Source organism: Furipterus horrens, unplaced genomic scaffold, assembly GCF_987537825.1.
Source record: "Furipterus horrens unplaced genomic scaffold, mFurHor1.1.pri manual_scaffold_6, whole genome shotgun sequence".
Taxonomy (NCBI): domain Eukaryota; kingdom Metazoa; phylum Chordata; class Mammalia; order Chiroptera; family Furipteridae; genus Furipterus; species Furipterus horrens.
This window is the reverse complement of record NW_028327176.1, coordinates 41,625,983-41,650,505: the sequence shown is the minus strand read 5'-3', so window position 1 is coordinate 41,650,505 and position 24,523 is coordinate 41,625,983. Positions and strand designations below refer to the sequence as shown.

At 45.2% G+C, this 24,523-nt stretch overlaps 1 protein-coding gene across 10 annotated transcripts in view; it reads left to right on the top strand.

Moving 5' to 3' along the window:
- Nucleotides 1–24,523, top strand: part of BCL11A (BCL11 transcription factor A) — a 96,747-nt gene that overhangs the window by 58,179 nt on the left and 14,045 nt on the right. For 6 of the 10 annotated variants that reach the window (XM_090281335.1, XM_090281341.1, XM_090281334.1 and 3 more), the window contains exon 3: nt 22,808–22,909. The exons of the other annotated variants lie outside the window; for them this stretch is intronic. In XM_090281335.1, coding sequence (XP_090137461.1) covers nt 22,808–22,909 — 102 coding nt within the window. The remainder of the gene's footprint in view (nt 1–22,807; nt 22,910–24,523) is intronic. 10 annotated transcript variants of the gene reach the window in all.

Sequence of the window (24,523 nt, the reverse complement as noted above, 5' to 3'; positions counted from 1 at the left end):
ATGCGACACTCAGTATAAGAATGGAATAGGAATATGCTCAACGACATGGGTGGGTCTCCCAAGCATTCTTCTCAGCGAAAGAAATTGAACACAAAAGGGGACATTCCTTATGGGTCCATATATATGAAATTCTGGAAAATGCAAAACTGTGGGGATGGGAAGCAGATCAATTACTAAAAGGGATCAGAGGATGGGGATGGGATTGGGTGCAAGGAGTGTGAGAAAGCTTTTTAGAGGGATGGAAATGTTCTATATTTTATTTTTGTCAAGGTTATACAACTGCATAGAATCAGCAAAATTCATCAAACTGTACACTGAAAATGAGTGACTTTTATTGTATGCAAATTATACCTCAATAAAGCTAAAAAATAAAATAAAAACCAACTACTTGGGCTGGACCATCATGGAAAGCTGTCTGTCTGTCTCTAGCCTTTAACTGTTCTTGACTTCTCAAGACTCCAGCTGTTACTGAGGGTCCTGGGGTTGGAGTTCAGGGCACCAAAGTACATTTCAGGGGTATCAGAATGCTCTTTGGATGTTGGGGAGATTTCAAAGAAGTTGGCCGTGACTGGGAAAGAGGCAGAAGCTGACTGACATGGTGTTATCCACCGTGACCAGAGCATGTGTCTCTGGGTGAGAAATGTGTGAGCACTTGAGAGTGTGTGAGGGAATGAGCAAGTGAAGTGAAGGGCTTTATTTCATAGAGTTCCAGTGGGCTTTCAAAACTGAAAAGGGGATAGGGCAACCAAGGCAGTCTTACTCATTGCTGTACCTTCTCCTTGTGTGGTGATCCCAACTGTGTAACTATCTGGTGAATTCCTGTCAAGTGAGGGTTTGTGTTTGTTTTTAACATCTGTTTTTCTCTCTGAATTGTCTTTCATGCAGAATTTAGTCAGCATAAATATGATATCTGAACTTTGCTCATTTATCTGGCAGACTTGTGTGAAGTGCCTTTTCTGAACCCCACTCAGTGGTAAGGCTGTGTAGGACTGGGTCTTCATCATGGAAAACCTCTTGCATCCATAGTGTTGGGTCCTACCTGGCCGCATGACCTCACTCCAGGCCTTGGCTGTCAAGGTGGAGAGAGGATTCCCAGGGTGCTTTGATAGGAGCAGTCAGCCCAGCCTGGAGAATTGCGGGCAACATTTCAAATGGTAGTTACATTATCTGCTGCCTTAGTTTTTGTTAGGCCTTCCTTTACCACACCCAGTAGCTAAAGGGAGCCAACAATATCCATGTTCACTGCTTTCCGGGATCAAAATGAAGTCCTTTTCAGTGGTGCTGGATTTAAAAGCATACGAAAAATATGTTTTTAGAACTTAGCCTTTGCATTCAGGATATGCTCCTGCTGAGCCTAACTTCTTCGCAGATGACTGAAGTACAGCTAGAGAGTTGCTCAAACTTGAAGTTGGGTTTCACATGGAGATGGTTATTATTTTTTGGTAACTCTGACACCCAGACTTGATCCACTTGGCACATGCTCTGGCTGGCACGTGCACTGTTCTTCTCCAGGGCGTGGGGTGGCTGTTTAAAGAGGGTGGATCCGAGTGCTAATCTTTGGGGAGCATAACAAGTTACTGTCACTTGCCTTTTTTATCTGGAAGTTCAAGGAGATATCAGAAGGGAACTGTTTGTGGGCACAGAGATGGTTTAAATGACCATTTTGAACAGAAATGATATTTGGCAAAATGACTTCCCTTTTAGGAAGGGGAAGTGCTCATCTAACCACTCTGTTGAATTCCTAGGATATGTGTGTATCATAGCACATCCTATGCTGGGTACTTTGAAATAAAATAAAAATAAGTAGAATACAGAGTTGCTGCACTTAAGAAGCATATTGGGAAGCCATGGAATTAAGTAAAGGCTCAAAGAGGTAACTGCTGCTGTGCGGATGGGGATAAGAGGCCAGAGCAGTGCAGGGAGCGGGTACTCTGTGAGGCTAGAGAAGGGAGAAATTGAGCCTGTGTGCTGAGGGGACAATTAGGCCTTCAGCTGGGCCTTCAGCTGTGAACAGGATCCCAGGAAGTCAGACAGGAAGAAGAAAAGCCAAAACAGAAATGAGAATGGAAGGGATTTTCACTGGAGCAGAGTATTTTCCTTTGTGGATAGTGGGAGCTAAGTCTGGAATAGAAATGTGGGACTAGGTTATGGAGCTCTGGAAGGATGGGTGAAGGATTTGGACTGGATCCTGTGACCATGGGAGGCTGGGGACGCGTGCTGAGCAGAGGACAAAGGAAGCCTTCTAGGAGATGTAGATCAAGGACTCTGTCCAGGGGCGGAATGGGGTGGCTCGTTGGGATCCTCTCTGCCATGTCCTTCATGCTAAGTTCTCCCCTCTTTTGACATATATGTACTAGAGGGTGGAGTTAGTTGACCTCAGGGTTTCTTTTCACAAGTGGAATGGAGGCAAATGTAGGGGACTAGCAAATGGGTCTGTTAATGTAGAGGACATTTTAAATCTTGCAAAGTTTTCATTGGGGAGTGGACAGGGAAGCAAGAGTCGATCAGGTTCCACATTGTTCCCTGCCCCTCTCCTCCAGACCATGCCTGGTGGGGGATTGTTCAGGGTGTGGGCAGTGCTTAGTGATGGCGCTTGTCATCTTGTCATTCAGATGGCATGTGTGAAACAGGGCAGGCACCGGAATGCATATTGTTACAAACGCTCTTTAACCGTAGCCTCGTACTCTGGCGATTATTAAACTAGCCTGAATTTGAACAAACTGTTTTTGGATGGGGTAGGAGAAGAATTGATGAAAGGACTGGTAGATAGGCATTTGGAAAGGAGAGGTCTTGGGGGCGCAGGTGATTAGCCAGGGATGCAGAGAAAGTCAAGAGGACAGCAGAAACCCTAGTGAGCCCAGAATGCTCTAGAGAACGAGTCTCCCTTAGGATTTGAAATGGTCAGAACATCTCTTCAGCCCCCTTCATGGCTTTTCCTCCTCCAGCCAGAAGGCTCCTTGACCTGGACAAGGAGGAAGCCGTTTGCATGCAGGGAAGCCATGTGTTGGCTGCAAAGGAATAACAGCTTCTAGGAGATGTGGTGGCTTTGGGAAAAACTAACGGTGGCAGAAAATAATTTGAGAGTAGAGTAGAACTGACTTCCAGAAGCTCATATTATATGGATTTAGATGTGCTCTGAGCAAAATAACTAGGGAAATGGAATGAGGAATAGTGGAAGTGACTGACAAGCATCCTGCTGGTGGGTACACCAGGGTTGACTGGCTCCCCCAATGTGAATTTAGTTAGGTGTTTCCACTTTATCTTCCCCAGACTCTCTAAAGCAGCAGTTTCACTGGGGTCTAAGATGTTGTTCAGAAACCTCTTGGCCCCCTATTGTTTATGACCAACAGACATTTTCCTCCTTTTTTTGAAGATAAATTTATTTTGGGTGGTAGTTACTTCAGGCTATTATCGAATTTTTTGGTTATTGGTTAGAAAATGATTTTATTATTATTTTTACATCAGCCAAGCTAGAAAGTTTTCACCAAATCCCCCTGCGGTATAATAAATGTTTCCTTTCATCGGAGAAGCAAACTGTTTATGGCCATAACAGGGTTTACAATGAATTGTATAAGTGATACTGACTTCTGTGTCAGCAAAAAATGAAACAAAAACTGATCATAGATGACATTACCTAAATGACAATACCTCCGTGTGTCCTTTCTTTCACATTCGCTGTAATCCTGTTATGGCATTGTCCTATTACCTCAAGTACTGTCATTTTTAAACACTGTCAGATCGTAACTGGATTGCCAAGGACAGAGGAGAGGTATCAGGGAGAAAACAGTGGTGTTTCCCAACACACTGCAGAGGTGGTCTTCTTCCTCCCCGCATAGGTAGAATTCCTGGAGAAATTGTTCAGTTAAAATGATGACTCAGGTATCTTTTACAGGCATTGATGAAGTAGCCTCATGTTCCTAAAATGAAAGAAGCATTCTCTTTTCACAGCCAGACAGACAGAGACTCCTCTGGGAAAATGTTAATGTTTCTGAATAAATGAAAATGTGGTATAAGTAGTAGTATTGTTTTTAAAGCCAGGCCAAAAGTAATAGCAAAGGGAGAGTTCTAAGCATTTACCATGCATTTTTTAAAAAAGATTTTATTTATTTTTTAGAAAGAGGGGACAGAGGGAGAAATAGAGGGAGAGAAGAGAAACATCGATTGGTCGCCTATCGCCTGCCCCTAACAGGGAACGGGCTGCAACCCAGGCACGTGCCCTGATTGGGAACCGAACTGGCGACCTTTTGGTCTGCGGCATGAGGCCCGACCCACTGAGCCACACCAACGAAGGCAACATCCATTTTTTTCTTTTGTGTTTCCCTAGATTTGGTTAGCGATTCCATTTTAGACATGGGAAGCTGAGTCATAAAACCATTAGAAGGCAGGCATTATTGGATGGCTGGAGTTGGAAAAATTGTGTTTTGTGTTTGCCCCATATGTCCATGTTCCTCTTCATAATTGTACACCAAATTCTTATCCAGATTTCAAGTCTTTACCTTTCTGCAGCTTCTGCAGATAGAATGGTTGATCGGAAATGTATTCAAATTAAGCCTTTTGCTTTTTGCATTTTATTGCTCAGAAATAAGGGAGTGAGACATGGTTACTTTGAGTACCCTTATTAAGGATGGGTTGCCTACCGGAGAATAGGGCTAAACTTAAGGGGACTAGCCAAGAGTTCTTTTTCACGTTTTTCTCCCTGTTTCTCTCTGTATCTCTGTCTCTCTCTGTCTCAGCTTTGGATTTTATGACAGGGTAATTTAATTTTATAATTTAACTTGATTCTGTATTCATTTTTAAATATATAATGTTATTGGTATATTCTCATATTTATATCCCTCCAGAAGGACCCCAAGGGAAGATAATCTTCACTTAAGAAGACAGTTTCCCAATTTCCATTCAGATGATGAAAAGTAACTGCCCACTGCACAACTGTCCCCCCCTCCCCCCCGCGTTTTCTTCTCACACTTGCAGAGCGTGGTGTTATGGGCTGTAGACACCTGAAAGCCTGCCTGGAGGTGCAGCATGCGGTGTGCTGACATTAGCACGGAAGCACTGGATAATTGACTTGCAAAATATAGGTTAGGGAGTTTTATGGGCTATCAAATTATCTTACTCTTTCTCTGATTAAAGGCAAAATATTGTATTAAGTAGATCATTACATGGGTAAAAGGTTAGAGCTTCATACACTTGGAGGTGTAGCAGGCTTCCCCCTCCTACCTTGTGTCAGTGGCCCCTGGCGAATAACGGACTGAAGGCAGGAAGACCGACTGTTGGTAGAACTGTTTATAGGAGGGGTGTTTGCCTTAGCTGAGAGTTACCCAAATCCTTTTTATTCTGATAGAATATTAATTGTAAAATTAAATATACGTTTGTTCAGATTCCATTTCTTATAGCAGGAAAAAGGGTGACGACGTGAGAGGGGAAGTAAGCAGGGGGCAGAGCCGTGGCCAGATGTGAGAGACGGAGCGACTGGGCTCAGGCTGCCCATAGGTGCCATTCGCAGGGCATTGAGGAGAACGTTGTGGGAAGGGTGTGGTCCTTTTAAGACTGTGGGCTGCTTCTCTGTCATGCCTTGATGCTTTGGTCAGCTGTCTTAATTCCTGAAAGAAATTCCAGGTCCAATCCTGATGTTAAGCTGCAGTTTCCATGTGTCTGGTAATAATGTACCAGCTAATCCATCAAGCTGCCCATTTCTGTGCAGTATTTATTTCAAAGCCTGAGGACCCCCCAGGTCTACCGTAGGGCTTGTGGTGTGTAGAAAGGGACAATTGCAAGGCTGTTCCAGGCTGGATGTAGCCATTTTCTTTCAATATTGCAGATTGGTGGGTCTTCAGAAATTACTTCCTAAATTGTGTGTGTGTGTGTGAAGTACAGGTTTCTTGAATTTCTCACTGACCTCAGTACTTAACTGCATGTATGTGCATAAAGTAGACTCTAGCATCTGGGCACCCCATTCTCATTGTATGAGAAGAAGGCTAAATTGAGGTGGAATGAGAAAGCTAAATTGAGGTGGGGCAACGAGGGCTAGCAGAGCTGCGATTAGTGTCTTCATTAGATGTGTGGGGGAGAGAACAAATCACAAGTCATGCTCTGGAAAGGAGCCTTGGTTCACCCACAGGGCAATGACCCTGAAGGCCCCAGTGCAGGCACCAGCCTCCCCAGGCTGTCTGACCTTCAGCAGCCTTTCAATCGAGTCCATTTCAGAATGGAAGACAGCTTGTGACTGTCCTCTGCTCTTGGCCTGCTGACAGAAGAAGGGTGTTGGAAATATTGGGTAGGTATGGAAATAGATCCCTAAATATACTAAACAGATCATGTGTGTATGTGTGTGTGTCTACATGCACATGTGTTGGGGGAGGAGAGAACCAGAGCAGAAGGCAGGAGAAAGAAAGTACGGGAGAGAAACACTAAAATGCTGTCTTATTCCTCAGCCCTCCTGTTGAAAGTAGGGATCAGAGGTAGCAATATATATATTTGTAGCAATCTATTTGGTGAAAAGTTTTGTCTGAGGGACCTGGAATTGCTGTGCAACGTTAAGGAAACACTTGCCTTCTCTGAGCTGAGCCCAGCCCATTGTTCACAAGGGGCAGCACTTGTATTTATAGACCAGGTTTGACAGCCGTGAGTGAAAGGCAGCTTCACTTCTCACCTCAGAACAGCAAGCATAGTTCTCACACCTAAGTTGCTGGAACAGCTTCTGAGGAACCTAAGATCTGGCAGTTTTGTGACCTGGCAGTTTTGTGACGTTGGATGGAGGGTTTTTCTTTTGAAATGAGTTGATTGGTTTTTGCCACTTTTCACATTATTTTCCGGGTCTAGGTTTTTTCTTATTCTTTTCTTTACAGGCAGGATCTAAATGACGCCTCCCCCCCCTTTTTCTTTCCGTTAGCTTAACCCTTTGAGTGCCAACGTCGCTGTGAGCAACACTGACAAATTTTCCCAAAAGTGCCAGCATTGCTCCCAGTGACTCTTTTTCGATGGCTATAAATGTAAATAACAATGGAATAATTCATATTTTATGTTTCGTTCTTTTTTTGTACCTCATGTTATATACTGATACATTTTTTCTCATGTTGATCCAAGTTTCGAATTATGCATGGCACTCAAAGGGTTAAAGGTACCCAGAGCTCTCCTGGGACTGATGTCTGGAGGCTGATGACTGAACTGTTACTAGCAGGATGTGGTGGAGGCAGGTCACCCCTCCTGGGGTTAGTGGCCCACTGTTGAGGATGCTGTCCTTGTGATTCTTGCTGGGGTCGCCTTGCTCCACCCTGTCCAGTTGCTGTGACTTTAGATAATCTGGGTTTGTGTGAATTCTAGCTTATGGCATCCCACCTCAGCCCACTGCATTTCATAAGCCAGCAAGTGCCGGGCCAACCTCCCATTGCCCACGGCCTCCTGCATTTGTTTGCAAGGACCTCAAGGAAGAACTGGGTCTGCTTAGGGACTTGGGATTTGGCTTGGTGTGATGAGTCAACTTGGGAATTATGCCGGGGGAGGAGGGGCGGTTGTGCAAATAGTGTTTCTGTTTCTTATTTTGATTTAAATACTGGTCTCTATTTTGGCCAAGTCTCAGTCAAGTGCCACAGAGGATTTCCTTTTTGGCTTCAACTTGCTGAAATAAACACACGTTTACTCACACATATGGTCGTGGACACATCACCACTGCCCCCCTCCTCCAAGCACATATCTCATAAGTTATTCCTAAGTGAGAATTTCTATAATTTTAAGGTCTTATGTGGAATAGTGATAAGGGTGGACAACCTCAGCCTGAGTTGTTAACCTTCCCTTCCTTCCTCCTCCTTTTTTACCCCGCTTCAAGGTCCCCCTTCCCTTAAGAGAAAAACATGTGAGCATTGCTGGAAGTGTAGACTTGACCTCCACCTCACCAGGTGCAGCAGCTGACTGGCACAAAAAATAGGAAATATTTTTTTTTATAGGAGGGGGAAGAGTTTCTGTTCCACAATCACTGCTGTTTCAATAAAAAGCAACTTGGTTTATCTATAAGACCTACTTCCCTTTCTGGTGAATATGACCATTTTCAATAGCAGAGAACCCCAGTGGTGGTGGTGGGGGATAAAAGGAAGGAAGGCGAGAGAAGGGAGATGCTAGAAAGATCGTGGGAAGAAGGGAGAAGAGAGAGGTGAGGAGGAAAAGAAAAAGGAGGAGAGAGAAGGGAGAGAGGATTGAAATTAGAGCTATTTTTAGCTGAATGTGAATGCAGATTTCATCAGGTTTGTTGGCTGTGGAGAAACAGACTGTGTGCGGACAGTCACCTTGCATGTAACTTCCTGTGAAGCGGCGGTGGTGACTGAATTTTCTGACACCGTTGGAGCATGGACAATGCTGCCAGCTCCTAGAAGGGCAGCCCAACAACTGTCATGGGCACAGCATCAAAAGTTTGAGCTGTCGATAGTGACCTGCATTCGCAGAAAGTCTTGAGGGCTTTCTAATTAACGGAGGAGCTCTAAATTAAAGCTGTTTGACAAGCCCCCTTATATGTGGTAAGTGTCACGCCTCAGATAATCATTACATCTAATAAGCCCTCTGATTTGTAACAGAAGCTATGAAATGAACTCACCTATAATGGTTCAGATTTAAGGGGGAAAAACACCTCAACCCCCCAAAAAGGAAGGGAGAGAGGGAGGGAAAGAGGGAGGGAGGGAAGGAAGGAAGGGAAGGAAGGAAGGAAGGAAGGAAGGAAGGAAGGAAGGAAGGAAGGAAGGAAGGAAGGAGAAAATAGTGGAAAAACGAAGGATATCCTCATTCCAGTGCTTCGGGCAAATGCTGAGACCCTGTCTCTGATTTCTTGCCTTTGTTGCTAGTCGAAGCATTCAGGTACATCTTCTGTCTCAGATTTTCCTTACTGTATCCATGTCTGCTAATATGCCACTTGTTCACTTGATGTTTCCCAGAGACAAGCATCCTCAGGGTCTGAATTGTTGAAAGCAGTTTCCCAAACTGTAACCACTTGAATATGACAATCAAAACCCATGATAGAGGCAACTGATCTGGGTGCTACTTTTGACGTAGAAACAGGCTGGGGGCTGAAGCAGGTGGAAACTGGTTCCCAGGACTTGCCTGAGATCACTTGGGGTTTTATCTGGGTTTAGGCCTCCTGACCACGTCCACAGCTCCTTGCACAGGGCAGGGGAATTTGAGTCCTGATTTGAGGTTTGATTTAAACCAGTTTTCAAAGACCTGAGCTGAGCTGATCATTTGTGTGTTGTCCTTTCTTTGTGCCCCCCATCCCCACCACAGACCATTTCTCTACCAGGGATACATTCGAGGGGAAAGGGCTGTAAACTTGATGGTTGCCCAGCATTGTTGAGGACGTGCAGCATCAGGGGACGCACTTCTCTTGCCCATATTGATTCTTCCCAAAGTACCCACAGTATCTTTGCAGTTATTCATGGGAAAGAAGATAATATAAATCACGCTGCCTGATCCTTCTCAAACAGCTCACAAAGTAATCACAGGCTGAAGTGCAGGTTTTTCTCCCAGTGCCTTTATCAGTAAATCAGATTTTGAGCATTTATTAGCAAAAGTTAGATTTAAGCATCATTCCTGTAGTGTTTGAAAGAAAGATTTGTTTCGGTGGAGACTCTGCCAATCAGTGATCTTCCTGCTTGACTCTGCCATCAATTATTGCTGCGATTATTTGTCTCGTTGGACATTTAAAATGTCATCAGAAAGAGATGATTACATATTCTAGAAAGCAAGGCACTGTATAATCAGATGAACTGAATCCAGTTAAATGTAGTGCGGTACCAACCTGTCCTTCAAAGGAGAATTCTTGAGCTACCACCGAAGCAGCAGCCTTCTGCCCGGCTTGCAGGAAGCCGATCTTAACCTTGGGATGCAGCGTGCTGCCGGGGTTGGGTGATACTCAATTATGGGAAACTTTCCAAGTCTGAAAATGGATTTGCTCCTCACATATCCGAGAAGTGCATTTTGGTTATCTCTTTCAATTCATCTGCAAATCTATAAATAAGATGCCCCTCTATTTTTCTTGTTTCCTGTGGATTTAAATGCCAAATCCTGAATTGTTGCAAAGTTGTCACATGCCCCGTTTCCCACTCTCCATGCCTGGTGCCCAGGATCTAAGCAGTGGCAGTAGAAATTACAACTGTTTAGAAGCCAAGAAAAAGCTCCATTTCTCACTTTTCTGCAATTCCGGATATTCTCGGCCCTGCTCCATATCAGCCTGCTCCCCACACACCTCCTCCTCTGCACACCCTCCTTCTGTCCATGAACAGGAAACAAATACAGTTCCAAATTTGCTTTTCCTTACAGAGGAAAAGAAACCACAACCTGGATAAACAACACAAACATGACAGTCAAGCTAAACTCTAGATAGAATGGTCCCCAGTGTTCTAAACGTACAGAAATCCCCGCATTACCGGCATGTCCCCCTCTGGGCAACAGGAGTGCCCCTGATGAGCAGGGATGTGACCTGAGAGTGACAGCCAAGTCTTCAGCTCGGAAACGTGAGTCCCTTCACATTCTTTTGACACCAAGGTTAGAATGGACTACAAGTTCAGGAGACATTGATCTAGTTGGATTTTCTGAGTTCAAGAATTTTCTGTGTGTCTAGCTGGCTGGCTGTGCAGGCTTTTCCCAGTTTACATCCCACCATAACAAAAAATATATTGAGGACCTCTTAGAAAATTAATCTTATCTGTGGGGAAAAAAAAAGACCCAGCACCTTTAAAAATACTAGAGCCCTAAGTTGTGTGTGCTGGAGGATATGTGAGAGAGAAAGATGTAGGGGGTGGAATATCAAAAAAAAATGAGGTAAAAAAATATCACAGCCCATTAGCATGGAGCAGAAATACTGTCTTGGGTACAATGATTCTTGGCCAGAAGCTGGGTGGGGACAACCTTGTCACCTTTGTCCCCTCTCCTCCTTCAGCAGCTGTGCTCAAGGACCCTTGTCTTGCCTGGGTTTCCCTGCCAGACCTTGGGTGGCTTCAACTCCAGCCTGGGGAGACCTAGGTCAGCTGACCACACTGCCCTATAGGGGAGCAGAAATTGCTTTGACTCTTGAAAGTAGGTTTTCTGCTTGTGGTGGGTGAGGTGTCGTGTGTTAAAACCACAGAGCGGAGGTGTGAAGGGCCCTTGGGAGACAGACAAGAGGCCCTGGGTTCCAACTGTTTATTTTTCCTAGGATCCCTGCCCCATTTTTGTTTTTAGGGTATCCCAAGCAGAGGTGGACTCTGCGGGGTTGTCTCCTAAGCCCATGTGGTTTTACCTTCCAGGGCCCTTGCCAGCGACTGGGCTGGGAAGCCCTGGCCTCGTGGAGCACACCGGGACTCTGTGTCCCTTCTCCTTGGGGCCTCCCCTGGGCTGTGCCTGCTCTGGTGCAGCTTGGGTGATGAGCTGTGGGTGGCTCAGGTGTTCTGCATCTGAGGCAGAGAGGCAGCCAGCCTTTAATGTACCTGCTATGGATAGCTTTCTAGCCTTGTTTTAAAGCCTTTTTAGTGAAGCAAAACTGTGGGTTCTAAATAGAATTATCTGAATTGAAGGACTTCACACTATTCTTTGTGTTGGGGCAGAAGGAAGGGGTTGTAGTTGGGGGGTAAGAATAGAGGAAAGTGTGGGTTTTTTTTTTTTTTTTTAATTGATAGGAGGAGAGGAAAGGGACCCAAGCTAGGTAATCTAGGACCAATTCATCAGAATACACAAGGAAATTTGACATCTAGTATAATTCTTCTAACTGTGTAATTACACAGCACTGGAAAGTGAATTATTAACAACCTGATTGTCCATAACAACCATTGAGTAAACACACAATTACAGAGTGCCAAAACTGTACAGGGAACTGATGGGCCAGCAGCCACTTTCCAGGGGCTGTAATCATGTCGTGGGGTCAAGGCCGACCTGGAGGCTCCTTGGTTAGTGAATCATTTACTGAAGAGACCTCAATGACTTCAGGAAAGGAAACTTCCCCTGGTCACTGCTGACTCCATGGCTACTCCTTCCAGATGGGTCATTTAGAATAAACAGCTCTCTGGTGGGAAGAAATGTCCACTGAGCAGCCCTCAATTTCTGAGTATTGACTGAAGGCTCTTTGCCCATAATGGTGCCGGGAGATGAGAAGTAGACAGTACAATCTTGGTTCTTAGAAAGCTTGAACTTGAGCTGGGGAGCCAGTGCTGGTGGATACATGGTGATCACATGCAGCCCTGGACCCAAGAGAGGTGTCGTGGAGAGTGGGAGACGGTGTCATATCCTTGCCATCCTAGCTATGGTCTAACCCACGGCCTTTGTGCCCCAGCCCCCCGAGTTTCATTGCTCCCGGTCGTCTCTGTGGGGCCTCCTCCGGGGTAAGTCCATAGCCTGCTCCACACTGGAGGAGCTGCTCCTGCGTCAGCCAAGAGCCGCAGGCCATAAATGCAAAGTATGGTTTAACAAAAGCAGCTTTTGAGTAAGAAAGCTGAGTGGAGTTGTCCCAACCTGTCAACTTCAGATTTCTTTCCTCCTCTCCATAAATCAAAAAACGGTTGGTGGAAGGGAGGGACAGAAGCATTTCATTTTCGGATTTTGTAAGAAAATAAAATCAAATCAAAAGAACCTGTCCCACGCCGATACCTTACATGCCAGATTTGAGCCTGAGGCAAATTTTTGTGGCCATGTAATAAGCCTCTTTAAAATGGTGACAGACCCTTGACTTTTTGCCTTGAATTACACTGATAAAAGACATTTTATTGCATTAGAGCCGGGGCAGGAGTACAGGACGGTTCTTGTCTGGTCGGACTCTTTGAAACGGTGTCAGCCCTGCTGTCCACACGCCCCACTGCCTGACAGGATTTGAGCGCGATGGCGGCGGAGATCTGTGCGCTGGTGACAGACGGGGCTTTCTACCCAGCAGTCGAAAGTTGAGGTTCTGGAAGCAAAAGGATTTCAGCCTGAGGGGCTTGTTAGGGAGAGTGGAGTGTCTCCTGTTTCTAGTAGATGTGAGAGATCTTGATTGAAGAATCTCATTGAATCTTAGATTCAAAATGAAAAGTGATCCTGGGGTCTCCTCTGTAGTGTGGGGTTCCTTTGGCCCCCCCTTGATACCTGTGGAGGAGGAAAAGGGGGATGGAGGACCCTTTGTGCAGTGAGGCCAGGTCTCCATGAGCTGAGTTCCCAGTGGACCTGCCCAGTGCAAAGAAAGGAGCTGAGGTGGGTGTGTTCCTGGTTTAAGGAGCTTGGGGGGAGGGGTGTCTGGTAACTTCAAGGGTTACCTCCATTGAGTCAACAGAATTAATGAGCCAGAGAACAGTCAGCAGCACCCATTCTGTGGCTAGATTGGAGCCTCTTGAATGATAACAGATTATACAGGTGGGCATTTCTTTTTCATTCAGGTTGGTCAGTGATATACATGAAGGATTAGAAATGGGGTAAAAGGCCAGGAAAAGAACTATGAAGTCAAGAATATAGGCCTCAAATAAATAGGCTGTGTCTGCCTTGCCTTTGTTCCATGCGACTCTGTAGAGAGGTTAGGGCTGAGGCCCGAGCTGGGCTGCTGTGTGCCCGGGAGCGACCGAGGAGATGGCGGCAGAGCTGGGGGAGCTTGGGGGCGGGCAGAGGCCTGTTTCTGAAAGAAGAACTCGCTGCCTTGGGACAAGGCCTGGCCTCACATCACCAGAACCCTCCTTGATTCAATCTCACCTCAGGCGAGAGGGCAGCCTAGTTTTGTTCCTGAAGAAATGTCAGACCCTGACCTGCTAGACCATTTTTCTTTTTTTTAAGTGCATAGAGCTTTGAAGCCTTAAATTAGTTCTCATCATTTCTGAGCAGTTCTGTGTTAACCATAGAACATAATAGGTTTTCATTCTGGAAATTGGCCAGTTCTAGTTCTAAGAATCTCTTGACCACGCTTGTCACAGAGCCTTAGGCCAGTAGAGTGTGTCTTCCCCGTGTCCCCCAGTGCCCACACACCACTTTATAGTCCCAGGAAGGCAAGTAAGCGTCTGTGAGGCTAGTGCCCAGGCAACACACCAAGGGGACCCGAGCTGAGTGGTGATGAGGGGCAAAGCTTGGTCCCCAAGAAGGTGGGCAGGACACTGAGTTCCTCCAGCCCTGCCCCCATGGCCTCTGTAGGATGCTCCTGAGAACTTCCATGTCATGGCTGGGGAGGTGAGGATAACACCTTATGTCATCCTACAGAATTGCCGTGGTGCCAGAATGGGAGGAAAAGGCTTTGGGTAGCAGCAGGTAAAGCCTTCCATAGAGGTTAGGACATCCTTCCTTAAGGGCCCAGCTCGGAGGCCTGACAACCTTCCTGGGGCTGCCCGGACTCCTAGGCTCTTTACTCTGGAAGGTTTGCACAGATCATTCAGAACTAAGAACAGAAAACTCTCCAGCTCCTCACGGGTGGCAGCGCCACCTGGGCCTGCTCCCGTCGCCCCGTCTAGAGTCACTCCAGCAGCACCAGTGTCCCTACCTGGCCGACGTCCTCCCATAATACCAAGAACACCTAAAAATATCAAGGGTCCTTTTGTAAATGCTAAGCGTGGTTCTCTGAAGCTTATTCTGGTATTTTCTTGAGACTGATGAAAATGGTGAGACAGAGGCATAAATTACATTTGTTGTGAGTTGATACAGATAAAAGGGCTTGGGGTGGCCTCTTCAGAGGAATTTGGGAGTTGCATGTTCTGTTGGCTTTGATAGACAGGTCCTTCGCTGCCCTGGCTGCTTGTTATCAGAATTCAACGTTTGCTTAGCAAATGGTCAGTTTCATGCGATCCATCTCAAGAACCCAAATGCCTTTTCATCCCCTCTCTTGACAATACTCATTCCATAGGTATCTAATAATTCTTAAATCAGGAGAAGCTCATGTTGTTTTTGAAACTTCCCAGGTGTCTAGGACTAGGGTCTTGCACCCTTCTTTTCATTTCTCAGGTAGGGTAGAGAGGTGTGAGTGGAGTCTTTGAACATTTGTGTGAGGCTGGACACGTTGGGGGGAAAAGCCCATCCCGGACAGCTGCTTTCATCCTTCACCTCTTCTAATCACAGAGGTACTCAGTTGAGCCCCACCTTAAGAAAGCCCAATACACACAAAAATCTCACCAATGGGAACTGGTAAATTAGAGGGTGATTTTTCACTTTACAGAAAGATTGTTAACTTTTCAAAAGGTTTCGCCACAGGGTTTCTTTAAATAGTGAGCTCCCCCACTGAATTTAAAAGTGTTTGTTTACAGATCATTAACTACTTGACAGAGAGGTTGGGGAGGGGGTGGAGGAAGAAGCTTTTAAAAGGTAAGCTGTTAGAAGCCCTGCCAATTTTCGATGAGCCTGGAAGGGTGATGAAACATCTCTGAAATTATGTCGGTTAGCAAATGTGATTCACTCTACAGAAACCCATTTTACACACAACTTTCCAGGAACCCTACATGTTGGTTGAGGGCAGGGAGCACAGGATGCTGGGGCCCTGCCCTTCCCCCCAACTCCCACCCCCTGCCCTGATTTGAGGTGGCTGGGTTAGAACTCTTGTCTTTTAGAGTCTGGCATGTGCCTTCATGAGCAGTGGGTGCCAGGCTCTGGCACTGGCCTTCTGGCACGGGCAGCAGACACCGTTCCCCTTGACATTTAGCCTGAGTTTGTGGGAAGTGTCTTCCTGGTTCTCTGACCTTCAGCCTCTTTGGCTCAGGACCCATCTAGGTTTGTTTCCTCCTTGATGCTCAGACAGGTGAGCTTTGCAAGACTGTGCCCCAGGAGGATGAAATCTACTACCAGGTTTACACTCTGAATCTAAGAATGAATCTGGGGGCAGAATCCAGCCCACACAGGTCCGTAGGTCCCTCCTAATCTCTACAAGTTCACAAGGGGCTCAGGTCCATCCAGGCCCTCATCTGGGATGGCCCACAGTAGGTCTCTTAACTGCGCCCAAGTCTCCTGCCCTAAGTGTGGTCCCAACGGACTGCAGCTGGTGTGGGGAACAGGAAAGAGAAGTCATCCACTTAAACCAGTCTTCTCTTTTTAAAGATGAGAAAACTTAGGGCCAGAAAGGGGAAGAGATGTACTCAAGGTCATGAATGGCCAGTGAGTGGCCGAGTTGGGGCTGAAGAACCTGGATTCCTGACTTTGTTTCATCAGCCTTTCCAGAGGAATGGGTCCTTCACATCCTAAAGGAAGAGAAGAATCCGGAGAGTGAGGTTCAGTGGGACTCATGGGGGAATGCAGTGGACCAGGGCATCTTTAAAAGTAGTTCCCTAGTCCCCCTCAAATAACCTGAAAAGTAACTCAGGTAGTGGCAAAGCCTGTACACACAGGTGTACTTCATCATACACAAACAAAATTCTGATATAAGGACTTAGCAGGAGTGAGGTGACCCCCGCCCTCCCTGTGGAGGAGAAGAGAAGAAAGAAGAAAGAGGGAAATTTTGGAGAGAAGGTCAAGTTGATGATTGAAGAGACAAAGCAGTATAGGAAAAATCTCCACATTTCTTGCACAGTCATTTGTTGAAAATGTGTCAGCAAGTACAAACCCATCCTGAACTTGCAATGATACATCTGAAATAGATTATTTAAGCGCAGGAGGCAGGATTGCAAAGAAGAACATGGCTATCAACACTTGTTTGTCTGACTCAGAGGGGTAAAACACAGTGAATTGCGCCTGAGGATACCACCCACCATTCACCAGGGGAAGAAAATTGAGGTGGGGAAAACCAAGCAGGACAGACGTACTTACATAGAGTTTCACAAGAGTCCACATGGCTGTGTCCCTGATTTTAAGAAAAATGTGGTACTTGACAATATGAGCTTGTGAAAGCTGAAGACATCACAGAAGTCCTCAAAGGGCCATGTAGATGGCCATGTCCTCTGTTGTCAACCAAATGAATCAATGCACAATATTTTGATTTAAATGTCACTGCCTGTTGGGCCCCACTTGCTTTGTGCACACTCTGGGCTCTGCTTCTCTTTGGTATCCATACCTGCGTTTTCTTTTGTCTAGAAAGTCCTTCCTCTTGGCTCTCCAGATCTGGTTCCTAAGTTACCTCGTCCCTAAAGCCATTCTCCTCTCTTCCAAGTGGAAGTAATTTTTCTTCCTTTGAATTTGCTTAGCTGTTTATCTGTAGCTCTCTGGTGACACACTTTCTACTGTGGAGTAAAGAGAGGTCTGTCCAGGCCTTATCTTCTCTGCTAGGTGAAGGCTGCTATAGTCTGGGCTTAAGGTTTCTTGGTGCTAGGCACAGAGGCTAGCCCACTATTTTGGGCAGTATAGGCATCTGGTAAATAATTGTTGAATGTATGCATGGAAGAATGAATGAATGGAATTTATCCTGGGTACATACGTTTTACATAGTGAAGTACATAGTTAAACAAAGAAAAAAAACCGTCTTAAGACAATTTGTCTTTTTATGCAGCTGCCCTTCTAGTCTCCTCAATAAGTTCTACCATTCTAAGGCAAACACGTAATGTATAATAAAAATTTATCTAATTCACGATCAAGTGAAAATACTTTGGGCCCAGAGCCAAAGAATATTATTGGAGTGAACTTTTTTCAACACCCTAAATTTAACCAGCTGGAATTCTTTTTTTAAGTAGCATCCTATTCAACCTTTTGAAATGAAGGATTTGCCTTTTAGTGGGAAATCTGCATTTCAACACAAAGATGGAACACAATGTCTCTGGCTTAGTTATTCTTCAGAAAAGCAAGCTTTTTTTTTTTTTTTTTTTGAATTATATGCTTTGCTTATGTTAAAGACACAGATTGCAGAAAATTTTGTTTAGGCCTGACAGATTGGTGGCGTGCAGTTTTTGCATTTTTATAGATAAAGGGGCATGAAAGATGTGGTTTCTCCATCCCCCCTCATGGAGTGAATGCATAGGGTGAGAACTCTTAAGGTGAGGTTAGTAACGTGCTGTTTAGATAATGAAGGCTCTGAGAGGATAGAATTGGTCCAAAGAGAAAATGAGTAGTTGATGAAATTAAAGTCACTGATGAGGTATCAAGAAATATAAGAACCATGGCCAAGTTTCAGCAAAGAAATTTTATGGTGTGATGTTCTCTAGAATTCTTGCTTTCATTTGTACAGGATACATTTTTTAAAGAGCATCACGATTCGGTAGAACCTTAGCTAGCAAAAAAGCAGTGATGGAAAAAATGCTCATGGAAATGTTCATTTCTAGAACAAAAAGGAATGCGATTTTGGCAATATTGGAAGGTTGATTGAGAAGTCTGTTAGCAGTGATAAAGCTGGTACATTTTCAGTTTAGATTGACGCAACTCAAGACATAGGCATAGCTTATGTTTGCTCTCTAAGACTGATAAGTCACAGAGTCTGAGAGAAAAGAGCTGATATCTGTTGTAAACGGAGGGTCAAGAGCTAGAAGGTCGTTCAGTGGGTTTGCTTTTGCTTAAAGAAGCCTCTGGCCCAGACTAGTTGCACTGTTGTTTTTGTCACTTGGATCCAATAATATTGCTAGAACTGGAATTGATTCTTTCAGGGAATTTTATAAACTTTCAGGATGCATTTTTAAGTGTAGTTTAGAAGTTTGTTACTGGCTGGGTGGGGAGAAGACTTGAGAATCTTGGAGCTGGAAGGGGTGGTAATGGTCCTTTATTTTGGTCTGTCACTGATAGAGAGATCTCTCTCTGTCGTGGTGGATTGTCATCATTCTCTTCTTGAAGATCCAGGGCAGAAAGGAGGTCACAGCTTCAGAAGGCAGCCATTCCTCGTGGGGACAGCTTAACATCTTTTGTGCCCTGTCTCATTGTAAAAACAGGGAAGTTATTTTAAAATATATGTTTAAGAAAATATATATATATATATACACACACACACATACATTTTAGTGAACATCAATCCTCTATACATCTATGTATTCTTAGAGAGGCTTGGGTTTTAATACTTGAAAGAAGTTAGGCACCCAGGGCAGTCATTATTAGTGTGTTGGAAATGATGGTTTGTGCTTAGCTGTTTGGGCACTTTTGTAGATGATCAGAATTACTTGGTTATTAGTAGACAGTGATGTAGATTAATTTCAGAAACAAATATGCCAATAGTAAAGGGATCCTATAACTTGATTTAGTAGTCTTAAATTTCAGGGAAATTCAACCAGGCTTATAGAGCTCTGCATCAGAAGTTGGTACTCAATGTATATAGAAATGTAGAGGGACCAAAGTATAACATTACATCCAAATCCTTCCTAATTTGTTGCATATTTTTAATGAGACCTGAAAAATAACACTCATTTTTTATTTAGCCATAAGGAAACATTGCAACCTAACAAATGCATAAGGCATTTCTGAGGCCCCGAGTGGATATGCTGGGTCTGAAGAGAGATTTATGAAACAGAAGAGGTTAAAACACCTTTCACCAGAGGAATCAAGGCATTTAAAAGGTTGATTCAGAAGAGAGCCACACCTCCTTTGAGAGTCCAGAAAGGGAAGCAGGTTCAGTTCTTGCTCAGTCTGTGCATGGGCCACAGCTCGAACATTTCAGCTTTCATGGAAGCAGCTGGTCAGGATGTTGTCTTATGCAAAGAGCGTTCCCTGCTTGATGGAAAGAGCCAGGGCCTCTTTCTTATCCTGGTCAATGAGGGAGGTAATTCCCAGACAGAAGGGACAGTAGCCTCCAAGTCCCTGGGTCTCTGCCAGGGACACATCAGAGCTTCCAGCTTCCATGCCTCCACTTACCCCAAGATGGAGCCTGTTAAACTGGATTGTGCATCTGAATCTCCTGGAGGGCTTGTTAAGCACAGATTGCTGCCCCCTGACCCTGCACCCTCCCTGCTTCTGATTCAGTAGGTCTGAGGAAGGGCCTGAGAATGTGCATTTTTAACAAGTTCTGGGCAATGCTATTGCTGGGCCTGGATCTGCGCTTTGGAAACCTCTGCCCTAAGAGTACTACTGAGGAAATACAGAGAGCATAGCTGAATCACCCACTTCCTAGCCAGCCACCCGAGCCCACCTCTTCCTGGGGAGAAGGACAGTGCAGGTGGGAGAAGAGGCCTTCAATCCGGGTGGCTTGGGAAGGCAGAGCCGCACGTCGAGTGGGATGCTTAGCAGCGTTAATTGTGAGGCGTGACTCTGCCTAAACTGTGATGAAACAATTGAAAGCATCATAGCAAGAAGTTAAACCTTAGGGAGGCTGTTTACAGTTTAGCATTTCCAGTTCCTGTGGGAATGTCGATGCTACTTCCCGAGGAGAGCGCTGTGGGTGCGACGCTCAGCCGGAGGGGCCGCAGAGTCGGCCGGGGTTCCCCACTGCCCGTGCTTGGACACTCTTCCTGGAGGAAGAGAAGCTCAAATGTGAGTCTGTCTTACAAAGTCGATGTCAGTGGCTTGTTAGGCTGACAGGAACGGTTTGTTTCTCTTCAGCTGGCTAACTGTGCTGGAGAAGCAGAGGTAGAGGGTGAAAACAGTGGGGAGTGAGCCAAGCATCACAGGAAGCAGATCAGGTGCTACTACTGTCCAGCTCTGAAACTGAATCAGTTCCCTTGGACCTTTTGAAAGGCCCACTCAACACTTTTGGGCTGGACTCTCACCCAAGAGGTTTAAAGAGTTTGTTTCTCTAATGGATCAGGAGAAGGAGAGCCCCCCTTACTTGCACTTCTTAGTTAGTGAAGACCAGGGCAGGAACGGCAGAGGGGAGGAGATTAGATGGATATCCCAGGAAAGAGCACTGGATGGGGAGACAGGAGGCTCATTCTGATCTTCACTTTGTGGCATCAATATAGCCATGGGCCAGTCACTTAATTTCTCAAGGCCTTAGTTTCCCTATCTGTAATATGAAGGCATGGATTTGATGGTCCTCTCAGGTTCTTAAAACTCAAAAAGCCCACAACCAAGCCAAACCATGGTGCCAGATGCTCATCACTCTCCTTGATGAGCCCTCACTGTGCTGGTGGCCTCGCGCTGTGGAGAGCTGGGCCAGGCTGCTGCCTGATGCTCAGCATGCCCGGGGCTGCCAGGTTCGTGGGCAGGCTTGGCAACCGGAGATCCGTGCAAATGCTCAGGCCTGGATTAGGTTAACTGCTGTCCATTTCTTGCTAAAGACCTTTTGAGTCACCTCAGGGTTTCTTCCCAGAGTGAGTGGCAGGGAATTTGACATGAGACTCTCCCTAATTTCCTTACAAGGTCCAAGTAGCTTGTTGCTTTTTACGCTGGGGTTACAGAGGTACCTCAGTTGTGTGGGCTGCCTAAGAAAAGGGTTTTAGTTTTGGTGACAAACGCTTACTAAAGAGCTGAGGCAAGAACAAGCGCAAGAATGAATTCTCAGATTTCTCATCGGAAAACACTGTGACAAAATCTGTAGTTAATTCTACCCTGTACTTTTAATTCATTTAACATAAACGGTCAAATGAAGACATGCTTCTGATTTTGAGTCCAGTCTTCCTACTTTTGCTGGGTCATTTTGTGGTATTTGTTTGGGGTCAGAGAGGAGGAGATGCCTCCATCGATGGTCTGGGCTGGGTGGAGCCTCCACAGCAAGCTCCCTTTGCAGCCCTGGTAACAACAGACTTACACTGTCCCGTCCATGGAAGAGCTTCCTTGAGCCACATGCCATTGTTACCCACCAGGTCCTCATGACAGGAAACCTTGTGTTGACTGCCCTTGCTCTTCTTGGTAATGTGATCTATGTAAAGAGAAAGGGATATATTTTACATTCGAGACCTGCTGTCCTAGAGTATAACAACAGCGCTTTTACGTGCTCTTAATATTAAGCTAATGGAAAACATATTCTGTTGACTCACCGTCAAAGTCCGTTTTTCTTCTCTGCTCCCTCCCCTAGTCATCACAAATTCCAAACCTCTGGAATGCACCAAGCATGTCCTGCTCCATTTGCCCTCCATTCTGTCTCAAGGTTGACCTCTACATGCCTGGTTAGCTCAAGGTGGACTTAGGAGAGCTGGGAACTTACCACATAAACCATAAAGTCCTCAGGTTGCACAAACCAAATATTTCCTTTCTCACAAAGATTTCAGTGCTAGAAATGCTTGATTTACTGCTAGACTTACGTTTATTAGTGTGAGAAGTTTTTTTTTTTCCTCACCAGAGTGCAACAAAAGTGTAGTAGAATGGAAAAGGTGGGCCATTTTTTCTCGGTTCCTCTGTATTGGAAAATTGGCTCTCTCCTCCCATCATTGAATGGGAGGATTCCTCACCTTCATGGTGAGAATTGGCCTGTTATTTTAACTGCAGAAGTCTAATCTCTATTCTCCATTGCTTTGTGTCTGTATGGGGTTCTCCACTGATAGAAGTCTGGAGTGTGGCTCAACTTAGTCCTGAAATGCCTAAGGTTTCCCTGTCATTGAAGGTGCTGTCATAAATACAGAATTTGTAGAGGGGCAGTGGGACAGGGAACGGAAAGTGTGACTCTGTTCCAAGAGGGAATGATTTATAAACCCACTCATTTTCTATTAGTGTATTGTTTTTTTGCTTGGGCTTGTCTATAAAGTAAAGTAAATGTATGCCTGTAAACCAGCCTTGCAGATAAATCCCCCATTTTACCAGCCTACCCATAATATTACCAATTTCCCCTTGCTATTTACACATCTTATTACAAAACAATCATCAAGCAATAACCAACAAATGAATGAATGCAAGAATCACCCCCAATACAAAAAAAAAAAGCCCCCAAAATCAAAGAACAAGAGCCTTTGTCAAAAAGACCAAAATTAAAAATAAAATGAAACTGTGGGAAATAAGTCGTCACTATTCTTTGGATACAGGCATTGGGCCTGCTAACTATCTGCAAGGCTGTTGTAATGATGTTAATCTATTTTAATGGAATTGAAATGTGATATCCTGTGGTTTACGATGCACATTGTTTATAGCTTTAGTCCTTGATTTTGGGTTTCTTTCACAGATAAACTTCTGCACTGGAGGGGCCTCTCCTCCCCTCGTTCCGCACATGGAGCTCTAATCCCCACGCCCGGGATGAGTGCAGAATATGCCCCGCAGGGTATTTGTAAGTTGAGCATTATTTCTTCTACAAATGTACATGTGTATAGAGATGAGAGTTTCTGGAAATTACCCTTACTTTTTAAGTACTGAAAGGAGTTACTTCCAAAATAGATTGGCATCCACATATATGTTATTCCATTACTCACTTGGCACCCAGTCCCCCATTCCACTCAGCTTTTCCCTCCTCTTTTTTCTTTCCTTCCACTCTGAGGGCACGGAGGGAGCTGAGAGCCGCTTGTCCCTGTTGGTCTCCTCCACAGCGTCTTGTCTGGCTCCATGGCCGATGACTGCAAACGTCTGTGTGGTCAGAGTCCATTTTATTGCTGGACAGTCACTCCCATGGCCTCGTTTAAGACTTTTGAATTCTTCCAGGGTGTACATTTTTAGCAGAGGCTGGATCCAAAGGGAGTCAGTTTAGAGTTACTCCAAAGTTATTCTCATGCATGTTATATATGCATTTACATGTGTATTTAAAATGGTGTATTTATATATATGTGGTGCATTATATATGTGCATACATATGTAATTTCTGCTTGCTTTTCTCCTAGTTTTAGGGAAAAATTCATAGTACTGTTGCTAAAATTCAAAGATACGACCACCAACCACCAGCACCACCACCATCACCACCATCTCACAACCACAACCATGGTCACCATCATTACCACAGTCACCATCACCACAACCTCCACCACCATCTCACAACCACAGCCACCGCCACCATCATTACCACAATCACCATCACCACCACCACCACCACCACCACCACTACCACCACCACCACCACCACCACCACCGTCTCACAAGCACAGCCACCTCCACCACTACTTGTTCAAGCTAAATTTTATAGTGGAGACCTTTTTATGAAATTTAGATTTATTTGTATGTTTATTAAAATGTTTTTGAAATATACTGTTTTAGAAGGTCATACAGGTTGCTTCTCTATGTAGGAATAAATGGTGTGAGTCATGCATGGCTAAAAAGTTGGAGGGGGAGGGCGGGTGCTGATTCCACCCCAAACACAGAAAAAGCAAGTTCAAGAAAAAAAGAAGTGTGACATCTAATTTTTATTTAAGGAAAGTATTTTTATTTAGACAGTAAAGAAAAAAAGAAAGGGAAAGTGTCATGAAAGAGAATACCGAAGAGCAAGAGGTGGGAGTTGAGGCTATGAAAGGGGACTGGCTCTTTGGTAGGAGGGAAAGTAGCCAGTGAATGGTGTCTGCAGGACAGAACGTGCATCCTGAGACCAAATCCAAAGCTAGTTGTTGATTTTTGTTAACTGCTAGGTAATCAACAAAGAGTTATCCTGTGACTCATAAGCCCTTGGGTCCTAGGGGCTTAGGGGGTTCAGAGGCTAAAAGCACTTCTGCTGCCCCCTCGCCTATCCCCCACTCCCTCATCACCAACTGGGGCCTAAGCCTGTATAGGTCACAGATTGCAGATTTAGGAGGCTGGACTCATGGTTTCAAGTCCCGACATGCTGACGAGGTGCTGGGTGGGGAGAATGTTTCTTGTTTGGCTGGGGGTGCCTGGGGCCCCACACTTGGCTATGGGAACAGAGCCACCCATGGAGGGAAGGGGCAGGGGGGGAAGCAGGGCAGCAGAGACGAAGGTGGAGCTG